The 24,802-nt window shown below is 40.4% G+C and overlaps 1 protein-coding gene across 8 annotated transcripts in view; it reads left to right on the top strand.

Moving 5' to 3' along the window:
* Nucleotides 1-24,802, top strand: part of SMAP1 (small ArfGAP 1) — a 161,699-nt gene that overhangs the window by 24,741 nt on the left and 112,156 nt on the right. For 7 of the 8 annotated variants that reach the window (XM_044776978.2, XM_044776980.2, XM_044776979.2 and 4 more), the window contains exon 2: nucleotides 22,533-22,666. In XM_044776978.2, the coding sequence (XP_044632913.1) occupies nucleotides 22,533-22,666 (134 nt within the window). Of the gene's footprint in view, nucleotides 1-11,388; nucleotides 13,379-22,532; nucleotides 22,667-24,802 lie in introns of those variants that run through there. The other variant, XM_070514613.1, reaches the window with a different exon arrangement.

Here is a 24,802-nt window from a genome sequence, read left to right as displayed (position 1 = left end):
TTGGCCGTGTATCTTTTTCACATAAAAGCAGTTTATCAATAAAGCACCTTAATTACCTAAGGCAATGTGTTTAATAGGACTTTAAGATTTTTTTGTACCATGTAATTTAACGTACCTTATACATGTTTATTGCCAAATGATTACAGTACAGTTTTCTCAATGTAGAGCACTGAGCATTTCTACTGCTGTCATTCTGTTTTGAAGATGAAATTTAGGTTAAGCATAGTGGTCATATTTTCTCTGTGCCTTTTAATTGAGGTGATAGCTTCTTTTCTCCTTTGTGTGTGTGGGGTAGGAGAACTATAAATCAGAGCGTAGGTAGGGAAACTCAAGACGTGATGACTCTGTGAATCATAGTTTAATATATGTTGGTTGATTAACAAAATAGACACTTTACCCAGCTTCCTCTAATGGTGACGTCTTGCAAAAGTATCGTCATGTGAGCGTGTGTGTATTTAGTTGTATACGGTGTTGTCACGTGTAGATTCGTGTCTGCTGCCACAGTGAGGTAATGTACAGCTTCGTCACCACTGGGATCTCTTGTGTTGCCCACTTACAGCCACACATGTTCCTCCTGTTCCTCTCCCTCCCCTGTCCCTGATCTGGCAACCGCCAATCTGTTTTTCACTCTAAAATTTTGTCATCAAAAAATGTTATATAAATGGAATCATACAATACTTTTGGGACTGGCTTTATTCACTCAGTATAATTCTTTGGAGATTCGTCCACATTGTTGCGTGTATTAATGGTTGTTTTCTTTGTATTGATAAGTAGGATTTTGTGGTATGTATGTGTGTACCATAGTTTGTTTAACCGTTCACCCATTGAAGGACGTCTGGGCTGTTTCTAGTTTTTGACAATTACGAATAAAGCTGTACGTTTGTGTAGAGGTTTTTGTGTGAACACAGCTTTTCATTTCTCTAAGTGCCTAATAGTGCAGTTGCTGGGTTGTATGGTAATTGCGTGTTTAGAATCATTAAAAAACTGGCAAACTTTTCTAAAGTGGCTGTATTATTTTACATTCCCACCAGCAGTGTGTGAGTGCCCCAGCGTCTCCGCAGCTTTGCCAGCATTCGTTGTTGTTACTGTTTTTTCTCTTAGCCATTGTGTTAGATGTGTAGAGATAGTGATACTGGTTTTGACTTACATTTCCCTAACGGCTAATGATGTTGAACATCTTTCCATGTGCTCAGTTGCCATCTGTATATCCCCTTGAGTGACAGATCTGTTCAGGTCCTTATTTTCTAATTAGATTTTTTTTTACTGTTGAGGTTTTTTAAATAGACTTTTTTAGAGCAGTTTTAGGTTTACAGCAAAATTGAGTAGAAGGTACAGCGATTCCCATATACTCCCTGCCCCCATGCCCGTATAACCTCCCCCATTATCACCATACTCTTGAGCTTTGCAAGTGCTTTGTATGTTCTGGATGCTAGTCTTTTGTCGCATATATGCAGATATTTTCTCCTGCTTTGTAGCTTGTCTTTACATCCTCTTCATATGGTCTTTTACAGAGCAAAAGTTTTTCATTTTGATGAGGTCCAATTTATTAATTTTTCCTTTCATGGGTAGTGTTTTTGGCAAGTCTGAGCATCCTTTCCTAACCCAAATCATGAAGATTTCCTTCATGTTGTTTCCTAGAAGTTTTATAGATTTATATTTAAGGCTGTGATCCATTTTGAGTTGCGTTTTGTATATGATATAAGGTATGGATCAAAGTTAATTTTTTTGCATATGGATATTCAGTCGTTCTGGCACCATTTCTTGAAAAGACTCTCTCTTCTCCCCTGAGTGGCCTTTGCACCTTTGTCAGAAATCGTTTGACCGTATAAGTCAGTCTACAGAGGTGTACCTCGGAGATCTTGCGGGTTTGGTTCCAGACCACTGCAATAAAAGCGAATATTGCAATAAAGGAGTCACACAGTTTTTGGGTTTCCCAGTGCATATAAAAGTTATGTTGACGCTACGCTGTAGTCTGTTAAATATGCAATAGCATTATATCTAAAAAATAATGTGCATACCTTAGTGTAGAAATGCTTTATTGCTAAAAAAATGTTAACCTTCAGTTGAGCCTTCAGCGAGTTGTAATCTTTGCTGGTGGAGTCTTGTGAAAAACCATGTCTGCGAAGCACAATCAAGTGAGGTGTGCCTGGATTTCTGGGTTTAATTAGGCTGCATTGATCTGTTTGTCTGCGTTTATGCCAATATTACGCTGTCTTTGTTAGTCTGTCTTTATGATGAGTCTGGACGTCAGGTAGTGGAAGTCCTCCAGCTTTGTTTTCGAAGTTGTTTGGCCTATTCTAGGTCTGTTGAATTTCCCTAGGAATTTGAGAATCAGTTTGTCAGTTTCTGCACGGTAGTCTTCTGGGATTTTAGTTGGAATTGCTTTGAGTCTGTAGATCTATTTGGGAGGGAATTGACATCTTTAACAATATGGAGTCTTACAGTCCATGAACAAAGTGTATCTCTGTTTATTTAGATCTTATTTAATTTCTCTTAGCAATATTTTATTGTTTTCAGTGTACAGGTCTTGCTTATCTTAGGTTTATCTCTAAGTAGTTTTTATTTTTAAATGTTGTTGTAAATGGTATTTTTTAAATTTCAATTTGTTGTTGGAATATAGAAATGCAGTAGATTTTTGCATCTTTGTCTTCTATCCTGCAGTGTTGCTGACATCACGTATTTGTTTTAGTAGCTTTTTTGTAGAGTCTATCAGATATTCCACCTAGGTGATTGTCATCCTCCAGTAAAGACAATTTTTATTTCCTCTTCAATTTGGATGCCTTTAATTTCCTTTTTCTTACCGTATTTCACTAGCTAGAACCTTCAGTAAAATAGAAGCGGTGAGGATGGACTTGCTTGTTCATAGTGTTAAAGAGGGGACGCGTTCAGAGTTTCACCCTTTAGTATGATGTTAGCTAAAGGTTTTTCATAGATGATTTTTATCAAGTTGAGAAAAATTCCCTTCTATTCCTAGTTTACTGAGATTTCATTTTTTAATCAGAAATGGATGTTGGATTTTAGCAAATGCTTTTTCTGCATCTATTGAGATCATATAGTTTTTCTTTTTCAGTTCTTTAATATAGTGAATTATGTTGATTTTGCACTTTAAACTAACCTTCTGTCCTTGAGACAGACCACACTGGATCATGATGCGTTATCTTTCCTATGTTCCTGGATTTGATTTGCTAAAACTTTATTAAGAATTTTTGCAGATCTTCATGAAGGGTGTTGATCTGTAGGTTTCGTTTCTTGTGATGTCGGCTGGGCTGCCCACCCCCCAACCCCAGGCAGTTTCCTGAAGAGTTTGTGTAGAATTTGTATCAGTCCTTAATTGTTTGGTAGATTTCCCTAGTGAAGCCTTCTGGGCCTGAAGTTTTTTTTGCTGGAGGTTTTTAACTACAGATATATGCAGCTGCTTTTAAGATCTTTCTGTTTGTCCCTAGTATTTTTTTTTTTTTTAAGATTGACACCTGAGCTAACATCTGTTACCACATCTGATGGGCCATGAAAGGTGAGATTTTCTAGTCTGTCTGGTGGGCACAGACAACATTGCTGCCTATTTTGAGCTTTAAGATCGTTCGCTCTAACAGTTTTGGGCGGTTCTTACTGTTCCTCACATGTGCGCGTTAATCGGTACATGGTGGAGTACTCACAGGAGACCTTCTGCAGATCTAAGGACTTCTCTCTGCGTCTCTCCCCTCTCTTGTGCGCTGCCTTCTGACAGCTAGCCCCCTTGGTCTCTGTGGACTCCCAGCTCCGTCTCCTTGAGTCAGTGAGATCTGGGCAGCTCCCAGCTTCACCTTCCCTGTGCTGTGGTCTGGACTCCCTGGCAATGTGCTGAGTTCATTGTAGGCCCCTCACCCAGCTTGTTTTCCATCTCTTGATTTCCAGTCTCTTCCGGAATGTTATTTTATGTTTTGTTTTAAGTTTTTTCAGTCAGTAGAGTAAATTCCATGTCTGTTTCTTCATATTGGTTGGAAACAGAACTCAGTATAGTATTTTATTAGAAAAAAGGCATGAAAAGAAAATTACTTTTAAATATGTTTCTTTTTATTGAAACAAACTTCTCCTAGTCTCTTTGAAGAGAATAGTTCTATTTCAATCTTTGGAACACCTGTCTTCAGGACATACTTAGAGTGACTAACACAGCATAGGAGAAAATGACAGAACTGTCGATGGCCAGTCCTCTGCTGTTCCGTTGTCAGTTCCACGCCTGACTGCTGACTGAACGGGTGTGCTCCTCGTGTATAAATCTGATGTTACTTTGCTGACTGCTGATAGCACAGATTTCTTTCAAGTCAAATTAAAACATTTCTTTATACTCTGTAGCATATTATTAAATATTTCACATTTCAAAGATCATCTTCTATTTTGTACTGTTGAAAACATGTTTATATAATTATAGATAGCTATTCTCAAACTGGTGCAGAATTTGGCTTAGACTTTGCATTTTTCGTTGCTAAAAATGTAAACAAGGCTAATGTATTCCACAATGATATTTGTTAAAATCTTGATATATCAATGTTTCATTGGTTTATTACTGATATCAAAGACATTGTATGGGCTAAGTCAGCCATTTGCATTATTTGTGAACTTGCAAGACAAGAAAGTAGTTGAACTTTATAGATAATTCAGAATATCATTTTAGCCAACAGTTTCTGCTTTCCCCATATAAAGGCTTTTGTTAAAGCAACAGTTCCAATGTATATAGAGACACTAATTATTTAAATTATTTTTTTCTACTTCAAGCTGAAAGTTGGTATTAATTGAGACAGACAGATCTAAAGAAAATGAAGAAAAAGCAAGTTACTTTTGGTTCTGTGTAGTTAACAAACAGGCATAGACTCTGAATATGTTGAGTATTGAGTATATGCTTTTTCTTATGTTGTGGTTTCCTTCATTTCACTTGCGTATTCAAAACTATTCAGTGACTCCTTTATGCTCATAGTTATGAAGTCAGATTTGCGAGTCAAGGCTCTCGGCAGTGTCTTCAGCTTGTGTGTTCACTTATGCTGTCCTGCTTTGCTTTCTGTTGGATGCCATGGCTCACAGATATCGTGTGCTTCCCTATCTACATGTGTGCTTGGTTTTTATTCTACTAGAATAACCTCAGGGCCTTTGCGCTTGCTATACTGTCTGGAATCCTTTCCCTGGATATGCCTGAGTGGCTCCTTGCTTTAGGCCTCTGCTCAAATGCCATTTATCAGTGTGTGTTCCCTCACCATTGTCTGTAAAATAGCATCGCCTCTTTTTCTAAGCACTTCCTGTTCTCTTTACCCACTTAGTTCTTTTTTCTACCTAGCCTTTATCACACTCTGACTTCCTGTGTGTCGTATAACTTGTTTGTTTCTCTGTCTTGCTCCACTGAAATATAGAGTTCATGAGGGCAGGGACCTTAGTCTGTTTTATTTTCCTACTGGATCCTCAGCGTCTAGAGAGTTCTTGGCACTTTGAGCATATTTTTGATGACAGTGAATCAGTGAATGAGTGATTGAACAGTTAACCTTCTCACTCTTTTCTGCTCATCCATATCTCCTGCATCTTTCCAGGCCCACTTCATGGACATACTGCTTTCATGAAGTGGCCTTTGAGTGAAGCTGTCTCGACCTACTTCAGGTCATCATGATCTTTTCCTTCTTTGAACTTGTGGTATTTTCCTATCAGTATGAGAGAGAATTTTCTAGTCGATCTGATTCATATAATTGGAGTAGGTGCAAGATGGGAACATTCTGTTACTTGAAATGTTTAAGGAATGGCAGGATGGCCTTGTCAGTAAAGGGGACTGGCGTTGACATATGTAGTTCTCTTTGTGCTAGGTGCTTGTATACTTACTTCGTGCCTTTAATTTCAAGGGACCCTAAAAGGGGTGGATGACTCGTCTTCCTTTATTGTTGTGGACACTGCCGTTTCGAGAGGTGATATAATTGGTCTTAGGTCCGTAGCCATACGTGTCTGACTGGTGCTTCAAACCTGGTCTTTCTTTGTAGAAGAGCTGTCATGCTGCCTTCAGTGAGTGACTGCTTCATGAACTCGGCGTCCATTATGAGTGTGTGAAGTCTGGCAGTTTGGCATTTTTACCTGAATGGTACAGAATGACAACACTTGACTAAGAAGACCAAAAGGTTTTGGATAATGGTGTAATTACAAACGCCGGCAGGGAAGCAGAAGCACCAAACTTGGTCATTCTGTTCAGATCTTGGCCTGGTGATAAGTCAAGATTTTGACAACAGAGTTGGTGGATCTTATTTTGATTTCTTTAAGAAACATTTTTTGTTGGGCTTTATTGCTTTAGTTTTTATTTTTGTATGATACAGGTGATCTTACTTAAAACTTAAAATGAAAAATCTTAATTATTAAGCCAGTTTCCAGGTGGTGATAGCTACCATGTTTAATTAGGATATATATTAATTAAAAATTAATACTTATCAAGAGCTTGGGGCTAGCCCTGTGGCCGAGTGGTTAAGTTCACGCGCTCTGCTACAGGCAGCCCAGTGTTTCGTTGGTTCGAATCCTGGGCGTGGACATGGCACTGCTCATCAAACCACGCTGAGGCGGCGTCCCACATGCCACAACTAGAAGGACCTACAACGAAGAATATACAACTGTGTACTGGGGGGCTTTGGGGAGAAAAAGGGAAAAAAATAAAATCTTTAAAAAAAAAAATTAATACTTATCAAGAGCTTACCATGTGTCAGATGCTATGATTTATGTACATTATCTCATTGAATGTTTTCTACAACCATTATTGTCCAGTTTCTATTTTCAGCACCATTTCACAGATCAGGAAGCTAAAGCTGAGGGAGAGTCCAAACTCACACAGCAGTGAAGTGGTGGAGTCAGCAGGAGCCTCAACTTTTTGTCTCTGGGACACACTGAGAAAAAAACATTTCACACAGGCACTCAGTACATATATACATGCTTACACACGTGTGGCTGAAGTAAATGCTGCTCGAATGGTATTCACTCTTAGCACAATGTTGCACTCTCTTCTGTTCTGTACTGGTGTGTACCCCAGGAAAGATAGGACGTGTGATGGGTCACTGCCTGCAGTCTGAAGCTCTGGCCTGGCCGTTGTGCCGTCTTCGCCTTGACTGTACAGCAGTAGCCCACCTTGGCTTCCTCACGGTCATCCTGTCATGCTTGCGCCCCCTTTATCATATCTACCAACTTGTCTTCTGGCAGCAGAAACAAAAATATTGTAGTAAAAAAGAGTCCTTTTCCCCCAAGTGAATTTTCATTTTAAGTTAAAAATATTGAACTAATAACTTGTTTTTAGTGAAGATCATGTTTACTGGTAACGCATATTTTGAATTTGCCCTTCCTCGTGGTTTCATGTGACCCAGACAAACCACATTAAACTGCTGCTGGCTGCTCAGTGGTTGATCTGATAAACCTGTAGCTTCTCTTTAAAATAGAGGTTAAGGGGGGCTGGCCCTGTGGCCGAGTGATTAAGTTCTTGAGGTCCACTTCGGCTGCCCAGGGTTTCGCCGGTTCGGATCCTGGGCGTGGACGTGGCACCTCTCGTTAGGCCATGCTGAGGCGGCGTCCCACATACTACAACTAGAAGGACCCACAACTAAGAATATACAACTATGTACAGGGGGACTTTGAGAGAGATAAATAAAATCTCTTAAAAAAAAATAGAGGTTAAAGTGGGTCAGGTTATTGGTCAAATTGTACTGTCACTTACTCTGTTTGCTTCCCTATATGCTTGAAATATTTTCCAAATTAAAATTTTTAAAAAATTGTGTAACCCTATTTCCGTTTAATAAATGCCTTTGTATTAAATGGAAAAAACTTTTCAATCTTTGTCATACCTCCAGATGGTGCACAGTATTAATCAAAATTAAGATGCCTGTACCATTTTCTGAATCATGTTATGAGTATTGTTAGAATTTTGGCATGGGTGTCTAGTCTAATAATAATGGGATCTAGAATTCAGGAATGAAAGAAAAAAATGGAGTAATTAAGTTGCTAATGTATAGGCCTAGGGTATATTAAACCAGTGTTCAATAGAGTTTCTGGAATTTAATCCAGAATTAGGAATTAGAATAATATTAGAATAAAATTTAGGATTAGAAGTCTAACTGTTTTATATTTTGCCAAATATATTTGTCTTTCCTTGTTCTGAATTTTCCTATGATCTTACCAATAGTCGGTTTTAGTTTATCAGCTACTATTGACATTACTGATTTCTTTTTTTTTTGAGGAAGATTAGCCCTGAGCCAACTACTGCCAGTCCTCCTCTTTTTGCTGAGGAAGACTGGCCCTGAGCTAACATCTGTGCCCATCTCTCTTTACTTTATACGTGGGACGCCTACCACAACACGGCTTTTGCCAAGTGGTGCCATGTCTGCACCCGGGATCCGAATGGGTGAACCCCGGGCGGTGAAGAAGCGGAATGTGTGAACTTAACTGCTGTGCCACTGGGGTGGCCCCTGATTTCTTTTGTTATAAAGTGGTTTTGGTACTAACAGAGTAACTTTGTTCTAATTATGGTGTGTTGGAATTTAGATCTATCAGGTTTTGTTATATTTTTATCAAATCAACTTGCAATGTTTGGAGCTCTATTTCAATTTGACAAAATGAATAAACTTCATTTCCTCTCTGAATGTGTCCAGTTGTATCTACTCCCTAGAATTTTCCTGAATTATCTGCAACAAAGTATGTGATTTATTTCAATAACAAAAGGATGTTGAACTTAAATTAGTCATACTAAATAAAAGCTTTATATTCTGATGTAAGCATTTTTTAAGTTAAGGGGAACGATAAGCGAATTTTTCCCCCTAGTGTCATTGAGATATAATTAACACAGCTCTGTGTAAGTTTAGGTTGTATAGCATAATGATTAGTCTTACGTATGTTGTGAAATGATTACCACAATAAATTTAGTTAACACCCATTATCTTCTATGTGTATTTTACTTGTGGGGAGAACTCTAGGATCTCCTCTTACCTTCGTGTGTGTTATGCAGCAGTGTTCACTGGAGCCGTCACGTTGTAGGAGAATCTGTGCCTTTTGACCACCTGTGTCAATCCCATCCCCGTCCCCTGACCCCCCCCCCCCAGCCACAAAGCTGCTCTCTTCTTCTGTGAGTTTGCTTGGTTTTTTTTGATAGGCAACACTGATTGTATCGAAAGTGAGTTCTGAAAGCCATTGAGAACATGTGGTCTTCTCTGCCTCTTACTGTTTCCCTGGGCAAAAGAAAACAAAGCACGTGTTTTTTAAAGTAAGCTATTTTGGCATTAAAAAAAAACCTTGAAAATAGACATCTGAAACCTAACATTAAAGATGTATAAATCTAACACATTTTCAAGTCACATTTTTAGGTGAATTTGTTTCTGCTTGTACCATTTAAATAAAACTAGGATTTTGTTTTTTAAAATATACTAGGAAGATATATTTGGATATTGATTCTCATTTTTCCTGGGTACATCTTCTTAAAAGATTAAATACTTGAGGATTCTAGGAGATGATATACTGAATTTTAAAAAGTTTCTCTAACGTATCTGTTCTGCTGTTCTCGGGAAAGAAAAAGTTAAGTGACTTGTCACTTGCTGATTTTCACAGAGCAGATTTTGTAAAAGAAATGACTAAAATATAATATTTTATTATTTCTCCTTCCCCACAAGCTCTTTTCCCACTATTTCTATTTTGTCTTGGTCAGTGGTACTATAAGTAAATATATAGTCTGCCATTTCAACATAAGAAATATCTTTGTTCAGTGGTAACCATGCATGTTAATATATGCAGCCTTTCTTCAGTCTTAAATTTATAAGGAGATTCTTGAGTCGAAGTTGGTTCCTAGGGCCTCATTCACTTTTTGCCCCTAGGCCCAGACTGGTTTTGTTTTCTGATAGCTTTGATCCATTTTTCTAGTGGTATTCTTCTCAGAAGGCTCTTGCGTTAGAGAATTTCCCAATTTTATCTCTGCTATGGAATATGTGCATAAATCTTTTTGAGGTTTTCTGAAAGTTTGTACTCCTGGAAACTTTATAAAAAAACAGAATTAATAAAATGAGAAGATAAAATCCAAAATGTAATAGATAAGTGGTTAGGAGAAATCTTAAAAATATTTCGGTATTACCAGAAGTGGAACTAGCAAAAGCTGTGGTAGGGAAGTGGTGAAGCTGAGCCTGGATCCTCTAAGTGATGCTGAGGGAATCAGACTGAGGCTTGATGTGGTGGGTTAGTAAACCTGAGAAGCAGTGTTTGAGCCAGGAGGCTGTTTGGGAGGATGTTGTGGTAGTCTAGGACTCCGGGTGGTAGCTGACGAGATCCTGCACTGGGGCAGAGGCCCAGCTGCAGTGACATTAAAGTCAAAGATTTGAAAAAATTAAACAAAGTTATTAGGATGTTTGCTTGATTGAATGGTTATGGATGATGAAAGAAAGAGAGGAGTAAGAATAACTTCCTTATTTCTCCCCTTAAGTCATTAGGTGGATAATGTTGGGGGAATCAGGAAGAGTAGAGAGTGTGTGTGTGTGTGTGTGTGTGTGTGTGAGAAACAGGGAGAGAGAAGGGGGGGGGAGGGAGGGGCTGAATGGAGAGATGAACTCCATCTTGGACTTGTTTGATTGGTGGTACCCAAGTTGGTTATTAAGTATCTGACGCTTAGAGAAGAGATCAATACTAGAGACATGCCACATTTCCTCAATTATAAAAAATACTTTCTTGTGTTTCTCATCTTGAGAAGTGTCTCATAGTTAGTGTGTACCTTTAATGTGCTCCTTCTCCTTGAAATAGGATTATTTTATATCATATATAATCAACGGAATAGCATCATTAAGGGAATAGAGGTTTTTGGAGTCAAAATCCTGGCCTCTTAACCGTAGTAGATGACATTAGCAAGGAAAAGTGTGGGATACAGAGAAGAGCACGTTAGTCTTAGAAAATGATTTGTTGCTTTAGTGTGTGTTCATACATATTTTGTCACTCGGTGTTCAGAGCAGTCATTTGAATGTGGAATATGGTGGTATGTTTATTTTCAGATAAAGAAACTGATGTTCAGAGAAGTTGTGTACGGGAATATGTGTACAACTTCTATACAACTATACAAAAATGTATACAGGGTACATTTTTTTCTTCTTTGTATTACAGTGTCTGTTGAATGCTCATGCATAAGTATTCTACTGTTCTCATTTACTGTTCATTTCTACATGTGAAAACATACAGTGAAATGGAGGAAACTTAATGTAATACTCTCCCCCATCCTTTGTCCAGAATCTTCAAATGTTAACAGTTCACCACATTTGTTCTCTTTTTCTCCTGTATATACACACATTATTTTTTTCTAAACTGTTTCAGAATAAATTATAGACAAAATATTTCTGTACCTCTAAATACTTCAGTGTTTATCTTCTAAAAACAGGACTTTTCTTATGTAACCACAGTATAGTTATCAAACTCAGTGTTGTTCTATCACCTAATCTATAGGCCTTACTCAGATTTCACCAATTCTCCCAGTAACGTCAGGGATAAATTTCTGGTTTGTCAGGCTCAACAAAACTGAATGAAGGACAGTGTTGTGTAAATGGGCAAAAAGCTTTAGATTGAAGTCTGAGCATTGGTGAGCACAGTCTGCTTTCTTAAGATACTTAATGGACGTGAGTCTCTGTGAGTGTGTTTGCCTGCCCTATATGTATATATACATCTCCCAGTTAGACTTTGGATTTGGTAGAGACTAGGGAGTAGAATACTTTTTGTTTTGGCCTTATAACCCTTCCAGTGACAGAACAGCAGTGCATGCCCCAAACCGTCTTCGGAGGAATCCCAGCATTATTGTCCCTACTTAGCTTTCTGTCTTTCTCTCTTGCCTTTCTTTCATGCTCACTAAGCGTGTGCTGTGCACTGAATTAAAATGCTGGAAGTATCTATAAGTACTGATGGTGCTGATTTATTCTTAGGGACTGTCAGTAGATTGGGCAACAGTCATTTAAAAATGTTTTATAATAAATGTTTTATTATGATATTTGATGTAGGGATGTAAAAGTGGCCCTTCATTGACCCTTTAAAGAACAAACAAGCCAACAGAACCTCCTTGGTGTTTCTGAAGGCGAGCCTGGAGGTAAGCCTGACCCTGAGGAGGCATGGTCTGCCTTAGGTCCTGGGCGCACTGGGCCCTTTGCCTGACCTACTCTTGCCCACGGAGCTCAGTGGTTTGGTCCCCTGCCTCCTTTGGATCTCTGGTCAGAGAGTTTTCTGGCCAAGTAATAACTGCCTTCCTCTCCCCACTCCACCTGTGCTCCCCATCCACTTTCCCTTTTTCTCGGTAATATTCACTGCCGTCAACACACGGTTACTTCACATGTTTGTTCATTGTGTACCACTTTCCCCTGGATATGAGCTCCATGAGGGCAGGCGTCTGTCTTTGCTGTTCACCACCAATTCCCCAGGGCCTTGAACAAAAGTGCCTTGAATTAGTAGGCACTCAGTAATACTTGTTGGGTAAATGCATGTGCCGCTATTCTGAATCTGAGTGTAACAAACTTCTTTTTTTTAAATAGCAGTTTTGAGGGGATTACTTAAATATTGCAACTTAAATGCTGTCTTTCTGAATAGGGAGGTTTTTGAGTTCCTTTATCCTAGACCTTTTCTTTCAGAGGTTTTATTTTCTGTTATGTTATTGGTTTGGTTTTGCATAGGTTCTTAACAAGTAAAGATACTGAAGAAAGATGACTGCAGTATGTTAAAGGTTGATTCTTTTTTTTTTTTCTTGCTGAGGAAAATTGGCCCTGAGCTAACATCTGTTGCCAGTCTTCCTCTATTTTGTATATGGGCCACCACCACGGCATGGCCACTGACAAGCGGTGTAGGTCTGCACCTGGGAACCAAGCCTGGGCTGCCGAAGTGCTGTGTGCTGAACTTAACCACCAGGCTGCCAGAGCTGGCTCTCGATTCTTTTTTTTAACAAAACAAAAAATGTTCTTTTCTTACTATTTAATGTCAGTCTTGTTCAGACAAGTTTTAGGAGAATAAATTAATTACTTCTGCTGTTGCAAGTGATCTTTGTATTTGCAGGGCTTTTTATTTGAGTTCATGTTTAAAGATGGGAAATTACTGTGGGCTCGTTTTTGAGCGATTGCAATCGCTTGGCCTCTCTGTTCATGCTTCGTAGTCCCCCTCCAGGAGGTGACTGACTGGAGCAGCCTGCGGACCTTTCTTCTGAGCAGCCTCGTGGTGAGCTCTGAGGCTCGTCAAGCTGTGCAGTTGCTGCAGGTTATTCCTGCGTGTCTTCTCAGCGTTGCTGATGCTGCTTCACAGGACGTGGGTGTGATGGAGGCTGGCCGTCGGTGACTGTCTCAGACCAACATGCGTAGTTCCTTTCAGATGGAAAAAGAGAATAGTTTAAAGAACACTTCATTTCCTTCTTAGTAAGGTATTGTATGTTAAAATATTTAACATTTAAAAAAATGAGCTAAACATTCTGTTGAGTATGTTTGCTGGAAGAAACTGGCAATTTAAAATAACTGTTGTTGTAATACTGTTTCTGGAACTGCTGTTTAAACTCTCAGGTTTAGTTTGGAAACCTTTTTAATATGGTAGCATCTGTTTCCATGCTTCTTACCTGACGCCTCTGTGTGCCTGCCAGGATTGCACATCCTGAGATCGTCCACTCGTGTCTTATCAACGTCAGCGACTAGTTGTACTACTGGCTGCCATTCTTTCTCTTCTGGTAAAGTAAGGACAAGCAGTGAAAGGGGTGTATGGTATTTCATGTCTACATTTAAAGAAATGTATACAGGTTTTTTTTTAAGCAACCTTATTGAGCTATAACTTACATACTATAAAATTGACTTATTTTAAGTGTATAATTCAGTAATTTCTAGTATAGTAACAGTTTTGCCGTCATCATCATAATGGAATTTTAGAATATTTCCATCATTCTAAAAAGATCCCTCATGCTTATTTGCAGTAATTTCCCTTCCCCTACCTACAGGCTCTTCTGCAAGTTTGTAATTCACTTGTTTACAGTGTGGAAACCATGTTTTCATGGACTGTTGTTTGGTTCTGTTGGTGATCCACAAGTGTGCCTGACCCATAGCGTAGCTGACTGTGCACATGGAGGGCCGGGCAGTGCTCTTGGGTGAAGAAGAAAGGGCCTGTGGTAGAGAAAGGGAAAGGGCTTCTTCCTTGTTTCAGGCTTGATCCTGGACAGAGTGTTGGTATAGATAATTTCTCTGGGCTCCTTTTACTGCTTTGGTGTGTGTCCCTTGCCTGGGTGGGTGTCCCTGTGACACTGCCGTATGAACTCCCTTTACGTCCCACTTGCTTTGGCTGTCCTCTTCCCTTATCAGAATTCTCCACCCTTCCCAGTTTCCTTCTCCAACAAATAAAGCCAATTGTTACTGCCTCTAATCTTGGGTATTATGAGGAAACAAAGTGAACTTATAATAAGGTGGCAAGGATTGATACTTCTGGAAAGATGGAAAGGCTATTTGCATCTTTAAATCTGTATTATTAGCCTCAATAATAAGTGATTTGGCATTTCAGAAAGTTGACAGAATCGAGTAAAACCAGTCAGCCACTGTGAGGGAATTTTCTTTGGAAGGATGGAATTATCGTGGTAGGAGATGCAAAGTATTCACTATTGCATTTTGGGATCTGCCCATGGCGTAGTCGTTGCTCTTTCCTGCTTTCCAGAATTTTTCCTTATGTTTTGACCTTAAGTTCCTCAGTCCTGAAAACCCACCTCATGTGTTTATTAGGATTAAGTCAGACACTGTGTTTGGAAATATGATGAATCTGATGTCGTGCGTATTAAATAAGATGGTGGTTTCCTCTCAAAGTGCCCTCCTGGTGGTTTTGGCATCAGTAACTCGGGTGACTCAGGTCTTAGCTACCATTTGTAAGCTAGAGACTGCCGACGTTCTTTTTTGCTGAGGAAGACTGGCCCTGAACTAGCCTCTGTGCCCGTCTTCCTCCACTTTATGTGTGGGTGGCAGCCACACCGTGACTGACGAGTGGCCCTGAGCTAGCATCTGTGCCCGTCTTCCTCCACTTTATATGTGGGTCGCAGCCACACTGTGACTGACGAGTGGTGTAGGTCCGTGCCTGGGATCTGAACTTGCGAACCTGGGCCGCTGAGGTGGAGCACGCCGAACTTAACTGCTGCATCACGGGGCTGGCCCCAAGACTGCCTGCATTTTTATACCAGATGCTGTGCTCAATCCAGAGCACACGGAGATCAGTGAAATGAAGTCTCTCCTCTCAGAGACCCTTTCTCAGAAAAGAGAGCTGAAACAGTAACTGTAGATCGTTGCGAAAAATGTCATTAAAAGAGTGGTGCTGGGGCAGTGGGAGAAGGCTTTATGGAAGAACTGAGTCGTAAAAGGAGGTCACTGTTAGTAGATAGTGTTAAGTTTTCTGTTCCTCGTCATATTTACTTTTTACTTATAAAAAAATTCAAAGAAGCTTTTGTCTTTGCTAGTCTCTCATGGTAATCAGAAACTTACAAGAAGTTTCTTCTCAGAAGAGCATGCAATTTCACCATGTTTCTCGAATGGTGAGACAGCTGTGAGGCAGGTATGTTGAGTTCTCAGTAAAATTCCTCTTCATTTTTTAGATATAGTATTTTTTACATCGTTTAGATATATAATGATTTATGATTCAGTAAACTTCATTTTTCCACTTTCTGCAGAGGTTCTGTATCTTAAACTCTTTCATGTCTATCTGAAAGTTGTTAGTCACTTGGCACTCTATAAATTTTAGGTGTATATATATCACAACTCAGGGAAATCCCGTCAGTGTGTAAAGTGAAGAAGCTTCGTGTGCCCAGGTGCTGCAGCCACGTCCTTTCTGGTGCAGCGTTACAGCTGGCAAGGCTCCTCAAGGTGGAGGCACCGCTGCTTTCACTGAGCGGGCTTTGTCCCTACTGGACCTGCTCTAGTTGGACTCATCGTTAGCGATCGCCCTGAATGCCTCTGTCTCTGCAAAGCCTGCCCTGAGACCCCTGGCACGTTTGTCTCTTCCTCTGCTGTGTCCCCCATCACTTGTCCCCTGTACCGTGACCGTCGTGGGACTTAGCCGAGTGCCGGCTCCTTGAGAGTGGACCTGTGTTTGTCCTCTTCCTTTAATACCTTGGTGAACATAGGCACCTAATATGTATTTGGTATTTAAATTGAATCTAGAAAACTAAGAGTTGATGAAAATGTGCTGTCTTGTTCTTTAACTCCTCTTAGGATTTTGGCTCTGGGGGGCTGGCCCAAGGGTGCAGTGGGTAAGTCCAGTGTGTTCTGCTTCAGCAACCCGAGTTCACTCGTTCAGATCCCGGCCGTGGGCTTACACCACTTGTCAAGCCATGTTGTGGTGGCGACCCACATGCAAAATAGAGGAAGATTGGCACAGATGTTAGCTCAGAGTGAATTTTCCTCATCAAAAAAAAAAAAGAATTTTGGCTCTGAAATAAGGGATTAAATCTCTGGTACATTCCATTTACTGCCACCAACTTGTCAACTTGCAAATATAATTCTCATTAAATTAGGTTTGTTGCAGGCTTAGCTGCTGTAACAAAAAAACCCCCCAAATACTGTGGCTTAAACAGGATAGAAGTTTATTTCTCCTCCACGTTAGTCTGGAGATGAACTGTCCAATGTGGAGAGAGCAGCTCTGTCATCTTCAGCACGGGGCTTTTGTGTCTGGGTCCAAGGTAGCAGGTTCATTTCTTACCATCTCCCAGCCAGTGGCAGATAGGAGGAGACCCAGGGTCACAGGCCTGGTTTGGTTAACGGTGAAACACATTTCGGCTCACATTCCGTAGGGCAGAACTTGGTCTTGTGGCCACACTTGGCTGCAGGGGAGGCTGAGAAATGTCATCTCTGTCTGGGCAGCCATGTTTCTAACTGAAACTCAGGGCTTTTGTTATTAAAAGGAAGAGTGGAAAGCTGAACATTAAAGACAGCAGCTTCTACCACACAGTTTTTGCTTTTGGTTCCATTCTTTAAAACAGTGGATGGATTGCTTCAAGTATCAAAGAACCTGTGTATTTGATTCAGTCATCAGCCTTAGCACATTTCTTAGTGTGCTACCTGTTCCCGGCGTAGGTGGTGTCGAAGGCCATGGAAAGTCTGCCCAGGGAGAAGTTTACCATCTGTGTTAGTCAATGTGACTGAACATGCGGCAGGTACCTGTTGTGGCCCGTTGTCATGGGCTGTAACATTTATAGGAAAGGAGAATGAGGGATGGAGTCGTAAGGAAAGGCGTTATGGAGAATATGGGACTCCCGTTAGGCCTCAAAGATGAGTTAGGATTGGTATGATCACAAGCAGAACGTTTCGGACAAAGGAAATGGTGTGCAGGGATGGGTCAACACAGGGTAATTGAGTTGTGTTCAAGGGAAGGCAAGGAGTCTGTTCGGATTGGCTCCCTGAGTGTGTGCAAAATAAAGTTGATTTAAGAAGGATCACGATTATGGATGGTCCTGAGAGCCAGATAGAGGGAAATAGAGAACTGTGTTAGAGGATTGGAGTTGGCAACGGAAGCAGCGAGAGTTTACTCTGGTGATGGAATTCAGACGGGCGAATCCGTCCTTCACCCTGCTTGCTTTCTGTCTCCTCTCAGTTAACACGTCCAGAGGTTCTTTCCTAGCCCCGTGCTTAACTTCTCTAAAACTTTCGACACTTGACCATCTTTTCTTTAAAACTTTGGCCTTCTCTGATTTTGCGCTACCTTTCATTTTCTCCTTAAGACTTCGCACTCTGCTGCTTTTGCTCTGTCTGTTCTTGGGGCTGCAGCTGTCATCTTGAAGAAGGCGCTCGGTATATCTTCCAGTTTGAACTTCAGCCATCTATTCCTGAGCACTTGCTGACATTTTCATCTTGATGTGTCACTATCATTTAGAGCATATGACAGATCTCCTTCAGTTTTCTGACTCTGCAAGTAACCTCATGCTTTAAATCCCAGATGGGAAGCAGTACTTCAGACACCTTGATTTTTACTTAGTGAGTAGCCCTCTGTTTCCTACTTGCTAAGTCCTGTCGGTTCCTCCCGGTGATGCTCATGTTTGTTCATTTCCATTCCTGTTGCTGCCGTGTTTATCAATCTCTCGTGTGGTGCGTTTGGATTATCATTGTTCCCTGGGCGTTCACGGATGAAGGGTGTAGTCAGGGTGCTAACATCGGCGAGGCCAGAGACCACCTTCTCTGCTGTCGCTCGAGCTCTGCTGTGTTGTGACTGTGACACTGCGATTGCTCACGTGTTTGGTTGACGCCAGCTTTCTTGTGTTATGCTAGCATCTAGTGATAGGGATGACTCAAGATAGCCTGACATCTGAATTCAAAATAAGCTTTGAATTGTTTCCTCAGCAGATTTCATTCCTCGTTTGTTAAAATACGTTTTCACAGTTTAAGTCACATGCTCAGTAAGAATAATGAAAGCAGATCAGGAAGTATGCTGAATGCTGGAGTTGAAGACCACGTTGAGAATAATCTAGATTCTTGTATTCAAAATGTAGTCTGTAATGGCAGTGTGGACCTCTCTGGTCCTTGTTAGGAATGCAGAATCTCAGGTTCCACTCCAGGGCTACAGAATTAGTATCTGCATTTTCATTATCTCCCCAGGGATCTGCATGCATGTTAGAATTTGAGAGACGATCACCTGGAACTGACTGTGCATTTCTTTAACCTTTCATGGTTTGAGACTTGGCTGCTAAAATGATTAAATCCGTCAGCTATTTATCTGTTTGTATTCATCTATTTGGTTACCTTAGATTTGTTTGTAAACTTCAAAATAGATGAAGTGTTCCACGTTGTTGTAAGTGTCATAAATGAGGGCTGTACCCGGGAGAGGCAGCACGTTAGAGTCCTCTGCGAGCGGGCAGCGTGCGAGCAGAGACCACGGGACAGGGACGCCAGGCGTGCGAAGAGCCGATAAGGGACATGCAGGGCAGAGGGGGCAACAGGTGAAGGCGCGGGCCTAGTAGTGTCTAGTAGTACGAGAGTTGGGAGTCCTGTGGAGAGTGCGGAAGAGGCATCGCGGCCTCTTCTGAGGGGCAGGGTGAACGGCAGAAGGCCTTTTGTTCGTGACTTCCTCCCGTGAAGTCCTGAACCTTTCCCCAGATACTCTCATACTCTCCCCTCCAGCTGTACCAGGCTCCCTGTCACTCTGCCTTTGTTAGCCGTCACCGAGAATGTGTCCTGGCATAGTCTGTGCCTGCTGCCGAGTGTCAGCCTCTCAATTTCAGTTGAGGCTCTGCTTCTGCCGAGACCTGTGAGCCTTCTAGCAGACTGTATCCTGGGGGGGGTCCCCTTTGCCCTTCATGTGTTATCACATTGTGCCAAAATTGATTACTCCGTCTTATATTTCAGATTTATCCATGTTGATATGTGCACTTTCTTCATTTTCACGGTTGTGTAATGTTCCATCGTTTGGTGAGATAAACATGCTGGTGAACATTCAAGTTATTTCCAATTGTTTTAGAAACCATGCTGCTATAAATATTTTGGTGCGTGGCTTCTTGAAGGCCTATATGGGTTTCTCTGTAGTGTTTTTCAGCCCTCTTTTTTGACCATGACACAGAGAAACAACATTTCACAGCATCATTCAGTTTGTGTGTGAATGTGTGTCTGTACACATATATATGTTATTGATTTCTTAAAAATTTAATAAAATTATATTTTCCCTTCATGAGATGCACTTGTATCTTTTCATTCTCTTCTAAAAATAAATACTTGTTGAGATTAAATTAATGAGCTGTGATCTGTCATTTAAAATGTAGCTGTAGGGTGTGTGTTGTGTGTGTGTACATAGATATGTCACGTTACATATATAACCTTGCAAACCTGTACATCTGTGTGTGTAAACATGTGTGTGACAGAGAGAATGTGAATAGATTGCCCGGTGGAAGGTTTATTCACCTACAACTTGGCTGGATTTCGCAGATTGGTTTTACGTAGTAACACCTGTTTATGCCTGGCTTGGCCTCCTGCCTCCAGGAACTTAGCTTTTTGCCCTTGTGTCTGTGGTCTCTTCACAGCGTGTGCTTGGTACAGAGTTGGTAAGTACTCACTGAATAGTTTGGCGAATGAAAGTGAGGATTTCCTACCAATAATTGAAGCACAGTTATGTTGAACAACTGCTATTTTATCAAAGCAATTTTAGGTAAATTTGCAAGGCTGATTTCCTTTTTTTTTTTTGAGGAAGATTAGCGCTGAGCTAACATCTGCTGCCTATCATCCTCTTTTTGCTGAGGAAGACTGGCCCTGAGCTAACATCCATGCCCATCTTCCTCTACTTTATATGTGGGATGCCTGCCACAGCGTGGCTTGACAAGCAGTGTGTAGGTCTGCACCCGGGATCTGAACCAGCAAACCCCAGGCCACTGAAGTGGAACGTGCAAACTTAAGCGCTGTGCCACTGGGCTGGCCCCAATAAGATGGTTTTTATAGCCTTAAATTGTATAAGACCTAAACATCACCTAACATTTAATTACATCTCGCTTTGCTCAATAGTAATGTAGCCATTTTTCCTAACTGCTAGCGTTGTTCTTGTACAACTCTTTTATACATTTTAATCCCTTTATTGTCTTTGGGTGTTGTAAACATACACCACCGTGTTGGGTTCCACAGCTTTTTACCTGCAAGGACAGTCGCTATCACATTATGCAAATGATGCTTCCTAATTAGTTCATTCAGTCACTGCATTTGCTGCTTCGGGAAAATTGTCCCATAGAGAAAAGTCTCCATTTGTATTTGGCTGTGGGTCTAGCGATATTCTGAGGGGAGTCATTCAGTTTTAAGAACAAAAATGAAGCCACGCTTAAGGTGTGTTGAAAATGTTTTGTTTTCCTGTCATGCTCTGGACTAACTGCCCTTTTGGGAGCTGTTCTTGAGGAAAGTCAGGATACGGTTCCTCTGCAGACCAATGTGGAAACTTCTCTAGAGAAGGAAAAAGTATTGTGTTTTGATTTTCAAACTTTCTTAATGTGACGATAACTTGTACTTGACTAGTGCTTTAAAACTTTCAAGGTGGTTTCCGTTCAAGTCTGGCCTAGGTAGTGAGGGCAGCCAGGCCACTCCGCACTCATTTGCAGAGAAGAATCTCGTTGCTCAGTTTGTTGTTAGTCGAGTGTAATTTCTGCAGCTCCGAGGTGGCAGAGGGGTTGACAGTCCAGGTCTCCTGGCCTCTAATTCATTTTGAGTGTTAGTGGTCGAACAAGTATTAACCAGAGCTTGTCCCAGATGCTTAACAGCGGGGTGTTTGGGTGTAAATTGTATATGCAGAATCCACCTCCAGTGTAATTAAGGAGTTTGGGGGGATGTGTTTAATTTTATTTACTGTATTGTAATTACTAGCTGCAACGTTATTTTGTAGATTAACTCTCCCCTTTGGGTAAAAAGTATATACTTGAAATAGAAGCCTAAATTTTTTTAAAAACTTGGTTTTTATTGATGTCTCTTACTGTCTATATTTTTTTGATAATCAAGTGATTTATAGAAATCTGTGAGGTATAAGCTTCTGAATATTTGACATAATTTCCAGATACTACTTTATTTTTTAATTTTTATGTTAATTGTATAAGCAATATCAAAATAATCATGAGAACATTTAAAATTGTCATGAAATAGTATATTCAGAGATAGGAAGAACAGTACGGCTAGGGTTTATATTCTTGTATACTTGTGAGTTTCTCTGTAGTGTTTCTCAGAATCTTTTGGCCATGACCCAAAGAAGTAACATTTTGTAGCACACCTCAGTTCAGCTCACCTTTCTTAGTCTCTGGGTTATATCTGAGATTTATCCATGTCAGTACAAGGCTTCTTGAGGTGGTCCTTGTTGTTTCTCATCCTTGCCAACACTTAGTATTAATCAATTAAAAAAAATGTTTCCAGCTTTTCCAATTTTGTATTGAGTGCAAAATGGGGGTCGTTGTGGTTTTACAGGGCATTTTCCCTAATTACCAGTGAGGTTGTACCTGTTTACATAAGTTTATTGGCTATACATTTCTTCTTCTGTGAATTACCCACTCATGTCTTTTTGCCCGATTTTCTATTAGGTTGATTGACTTTTTCTTCCTAATTTCTAAGTTTCATTTTTGAGAACTCTGATTTTTTCGGGATCTGAAGCCACGAATCCCAGGCTGCCAAAGCGGAGTATGAACCTAACCACTACACGTGGCCAGTTGGCCCCTCTTCGTTTGATTTTTATTTATTGGTGATCTTTTAAGTACTATCTTACATATTTAATAAAGAACTTTTTACTCTGGGATATTGCTACTCCTGGTTCAAATATGCTGCATGAAATTCTTGTTCACATATAAATTACTTTTAAAGTCTTAGATTGGAGGAAAGATTTTAGGAAAGCAAAATTAGTAAACTTATGAAGCTTGTTGAAAGTTGATTTATAGCCTTTCAGCACAGCCAAGACACATGTCTTGTTTAGCAAGCCGCTGTTGGTACCATTTAAAAATTTGAGCATGTAAATTCTGTAAGCCTCCATTATAATTGTATAAAAAAGGAGAATGCTTCTCATATTCTGTCATGATGTTTATTTTGGTTTTTAATATTTGCTTTTCTTTGTTTCATCTCCTTAATTAGGTCCCCGATGGGCTTCCTGGAATATTGGTGTGTTTATTTGCATCAGATGTGCTGGAATCCACAGAAATCTTGGAGTTCATATATCCAGGGTCAAGTCAGTCAACCTAGACCAATGGACACCGGAACAGATACAGGTAAACATTTCCTTATTGAGAGATTACTAAAAATACTTAAAATGAATTTAAAATCTATAATGCTTCTTGCATCTAAGAATTAACATTTAGAAGTAGTATATTGAAATGGCATGTGCCACATATAAAATTTGAGTGTTATTTAAATTGTCAGTTCACAGATGTTTATTTCTTCTTGGGTCTATAATAAAGTCAGTTTTTAATCTTTTTATCTAAGATAGTGACTTTGGAGTATTTAAAACATGAATTCCTTCCCCTTGTGTTGGTGAAATTTGCCAGTGTAATCCGTGGTCTGCTCTGCATTCCTGTCAGCAGAGGGAGCCTGGGGAGAGAGCGTGAGCCTTGCCAGCCCAGGGGCTGACCTGCAGGCCACCTGCTGTCGGAGGTGCTTGGTGTGCAGACAGGGCCTCAGTGGGAAGGCAGCTGGTGAGCAAATGTCCTAATGACTGATTTGGATTTGTTTCAAGTGGGTTAGCTTTCTTAGAGACACATTTATGGTTTTAAGGGTTCACTGTTTTTCCAGTGTGACCACGTTAGATTCTCAAAATCTGTTTAATATCTGTTAATATACTGTTTAATCCTTAAGGTTGACTGCTAATGTAAAAATGATTATTTCTACTGGCTTTATTTTGTCACTTAGAGTGAAATTACACTACTTTTCTTATGTCCTTTGAAATTACTTTTAGTTAATATGAAGGCTAAATACACAAATCTGTGTACGTGAACCTCAGTGATAAGCATACATACATCAGAATCAGACAAAAACAAACAAAACACAAAAGTGGCCCTGGTGGGGTGGGGTAAGAGTAGAAAGAGGAGAATGGAAGGCTGGGGGCAGTGGGTCATTAAAAAAGAGTTAGATTGGGTAAAGAAAGTAAAACTTCTACGCCGAAGGTAGATTTCTGCCAAAGTAAATTCTAAATGGAGCAAAGATTTAAATGTGTTTAAAAATTAAACCTCAAAAATATTCACAGGGAAAAAAAGAATAGAGAATAAAGTCAGGCATAATTTATTCAGTCTTAAATTAGTTTTTGAGTGTTTTGCTGGCTAGGACACAAAAGGAAATATATTTTACGTATTTTCAAGGTTCTTGAGCAAAGAATTTACTTGTTACATCAAGGAAGCAGAGCTTTTTGAGCTCTTCATATGAGGCAGTGTTCTTAATGGCATCTCTGTGGTCACTGTGGTGACAGAGTCCGTGATGTTTCTTAAGGTGTCTTCAAGCAAATGTGAAGGGTCGTTTGCAGGGTAACTTGGTGTTTGTAGTGGGGTCTGGACCCAGAGGGAGACCTGGGCGGTCTCGACAGGACCCCTGCCGGCGGGCGGCCTCGCTGCTTCCTCGGTGGAGGGTGCCTTGGTGGAGGGTGCCGGGTGCAGTGCGTGAGAGTGGGTGAAGCCTGAGAGCGGTAGTCCCTGGCCGTCCTCCACTCGCCACAGCCTCAGCTCGTCAGTTGCTAGGAGTACTGGTCCGTTTGCTCACCTTGTAAGACCCTCAGCCTTGCTCTCCTGACTATCTTTCTGATCTTAAGGAATTTAGTGTCCTGTGTGCTGAATTGGTTGCTAAATGTACTACTGAGTAAATAATACACAAACTGATCCATTCTGCAATATTATTGAGTATAAATGAATTACTTTTTCAGAATATTTGCCAAAAATAATTAATTCATTTTTGGGAGCCTTGGGTGCTGAGGCATTTTGAGATGAGTAGTTAGGTAATTGTGTCACTTGTTGTCGAGGGTGCTTTTTGTTCAGCTGAAGTGCATCCTATTTCCTGTGGTGGTAGGTAGGTTCCGTGTAATACAACTCTCTTTATACCTTGGCATTTTATTTTTTTTACTTTTTTAAAAGAATTGAGGTCTAATTACAGAGAGAACAATTGACAGGTTAGAAGTGAGTTTTACCTGTCTTGGTGAGCGTCTCTACTGTGCCACCACCACCCCAGTGAAGATACACAGAGCACTTTTATCCCCTAAAAAGTTTCCTTGTGCCAAGTTCTAGTCAGGTCCCCCAGGGGCAGACACTGCCCTGAGCTCTGTCCCCTTGCGTTAGTTTTGCTGTGCACTGGAACTTTTGTTTTTTGAAGTTTGTTCCTGTTAACTCTGACTGTTAATTTAGAGTAGGGAAAGTGAAGATCACAAT

The sequence above is a fragment of the Equus asinus genome, chromosome 8 (assembly GCF_041296235.1).
Source record: "Equus asinus isolate D_3611 breed Donkey chromosome 8, EquAss-T2T_v2, whole genome shotgun sequence".
Classification (NCBI taxonomy): Eukaryota; Metazoa; Chordata; class Mammalia; order Perissodactyla; family Equidae; genus Equus; species Equus asinus.
Note: the sequence above shows the minus strand (reverse complement) of the source record. Positions and strands in the feature narration are given on the sequence as shown.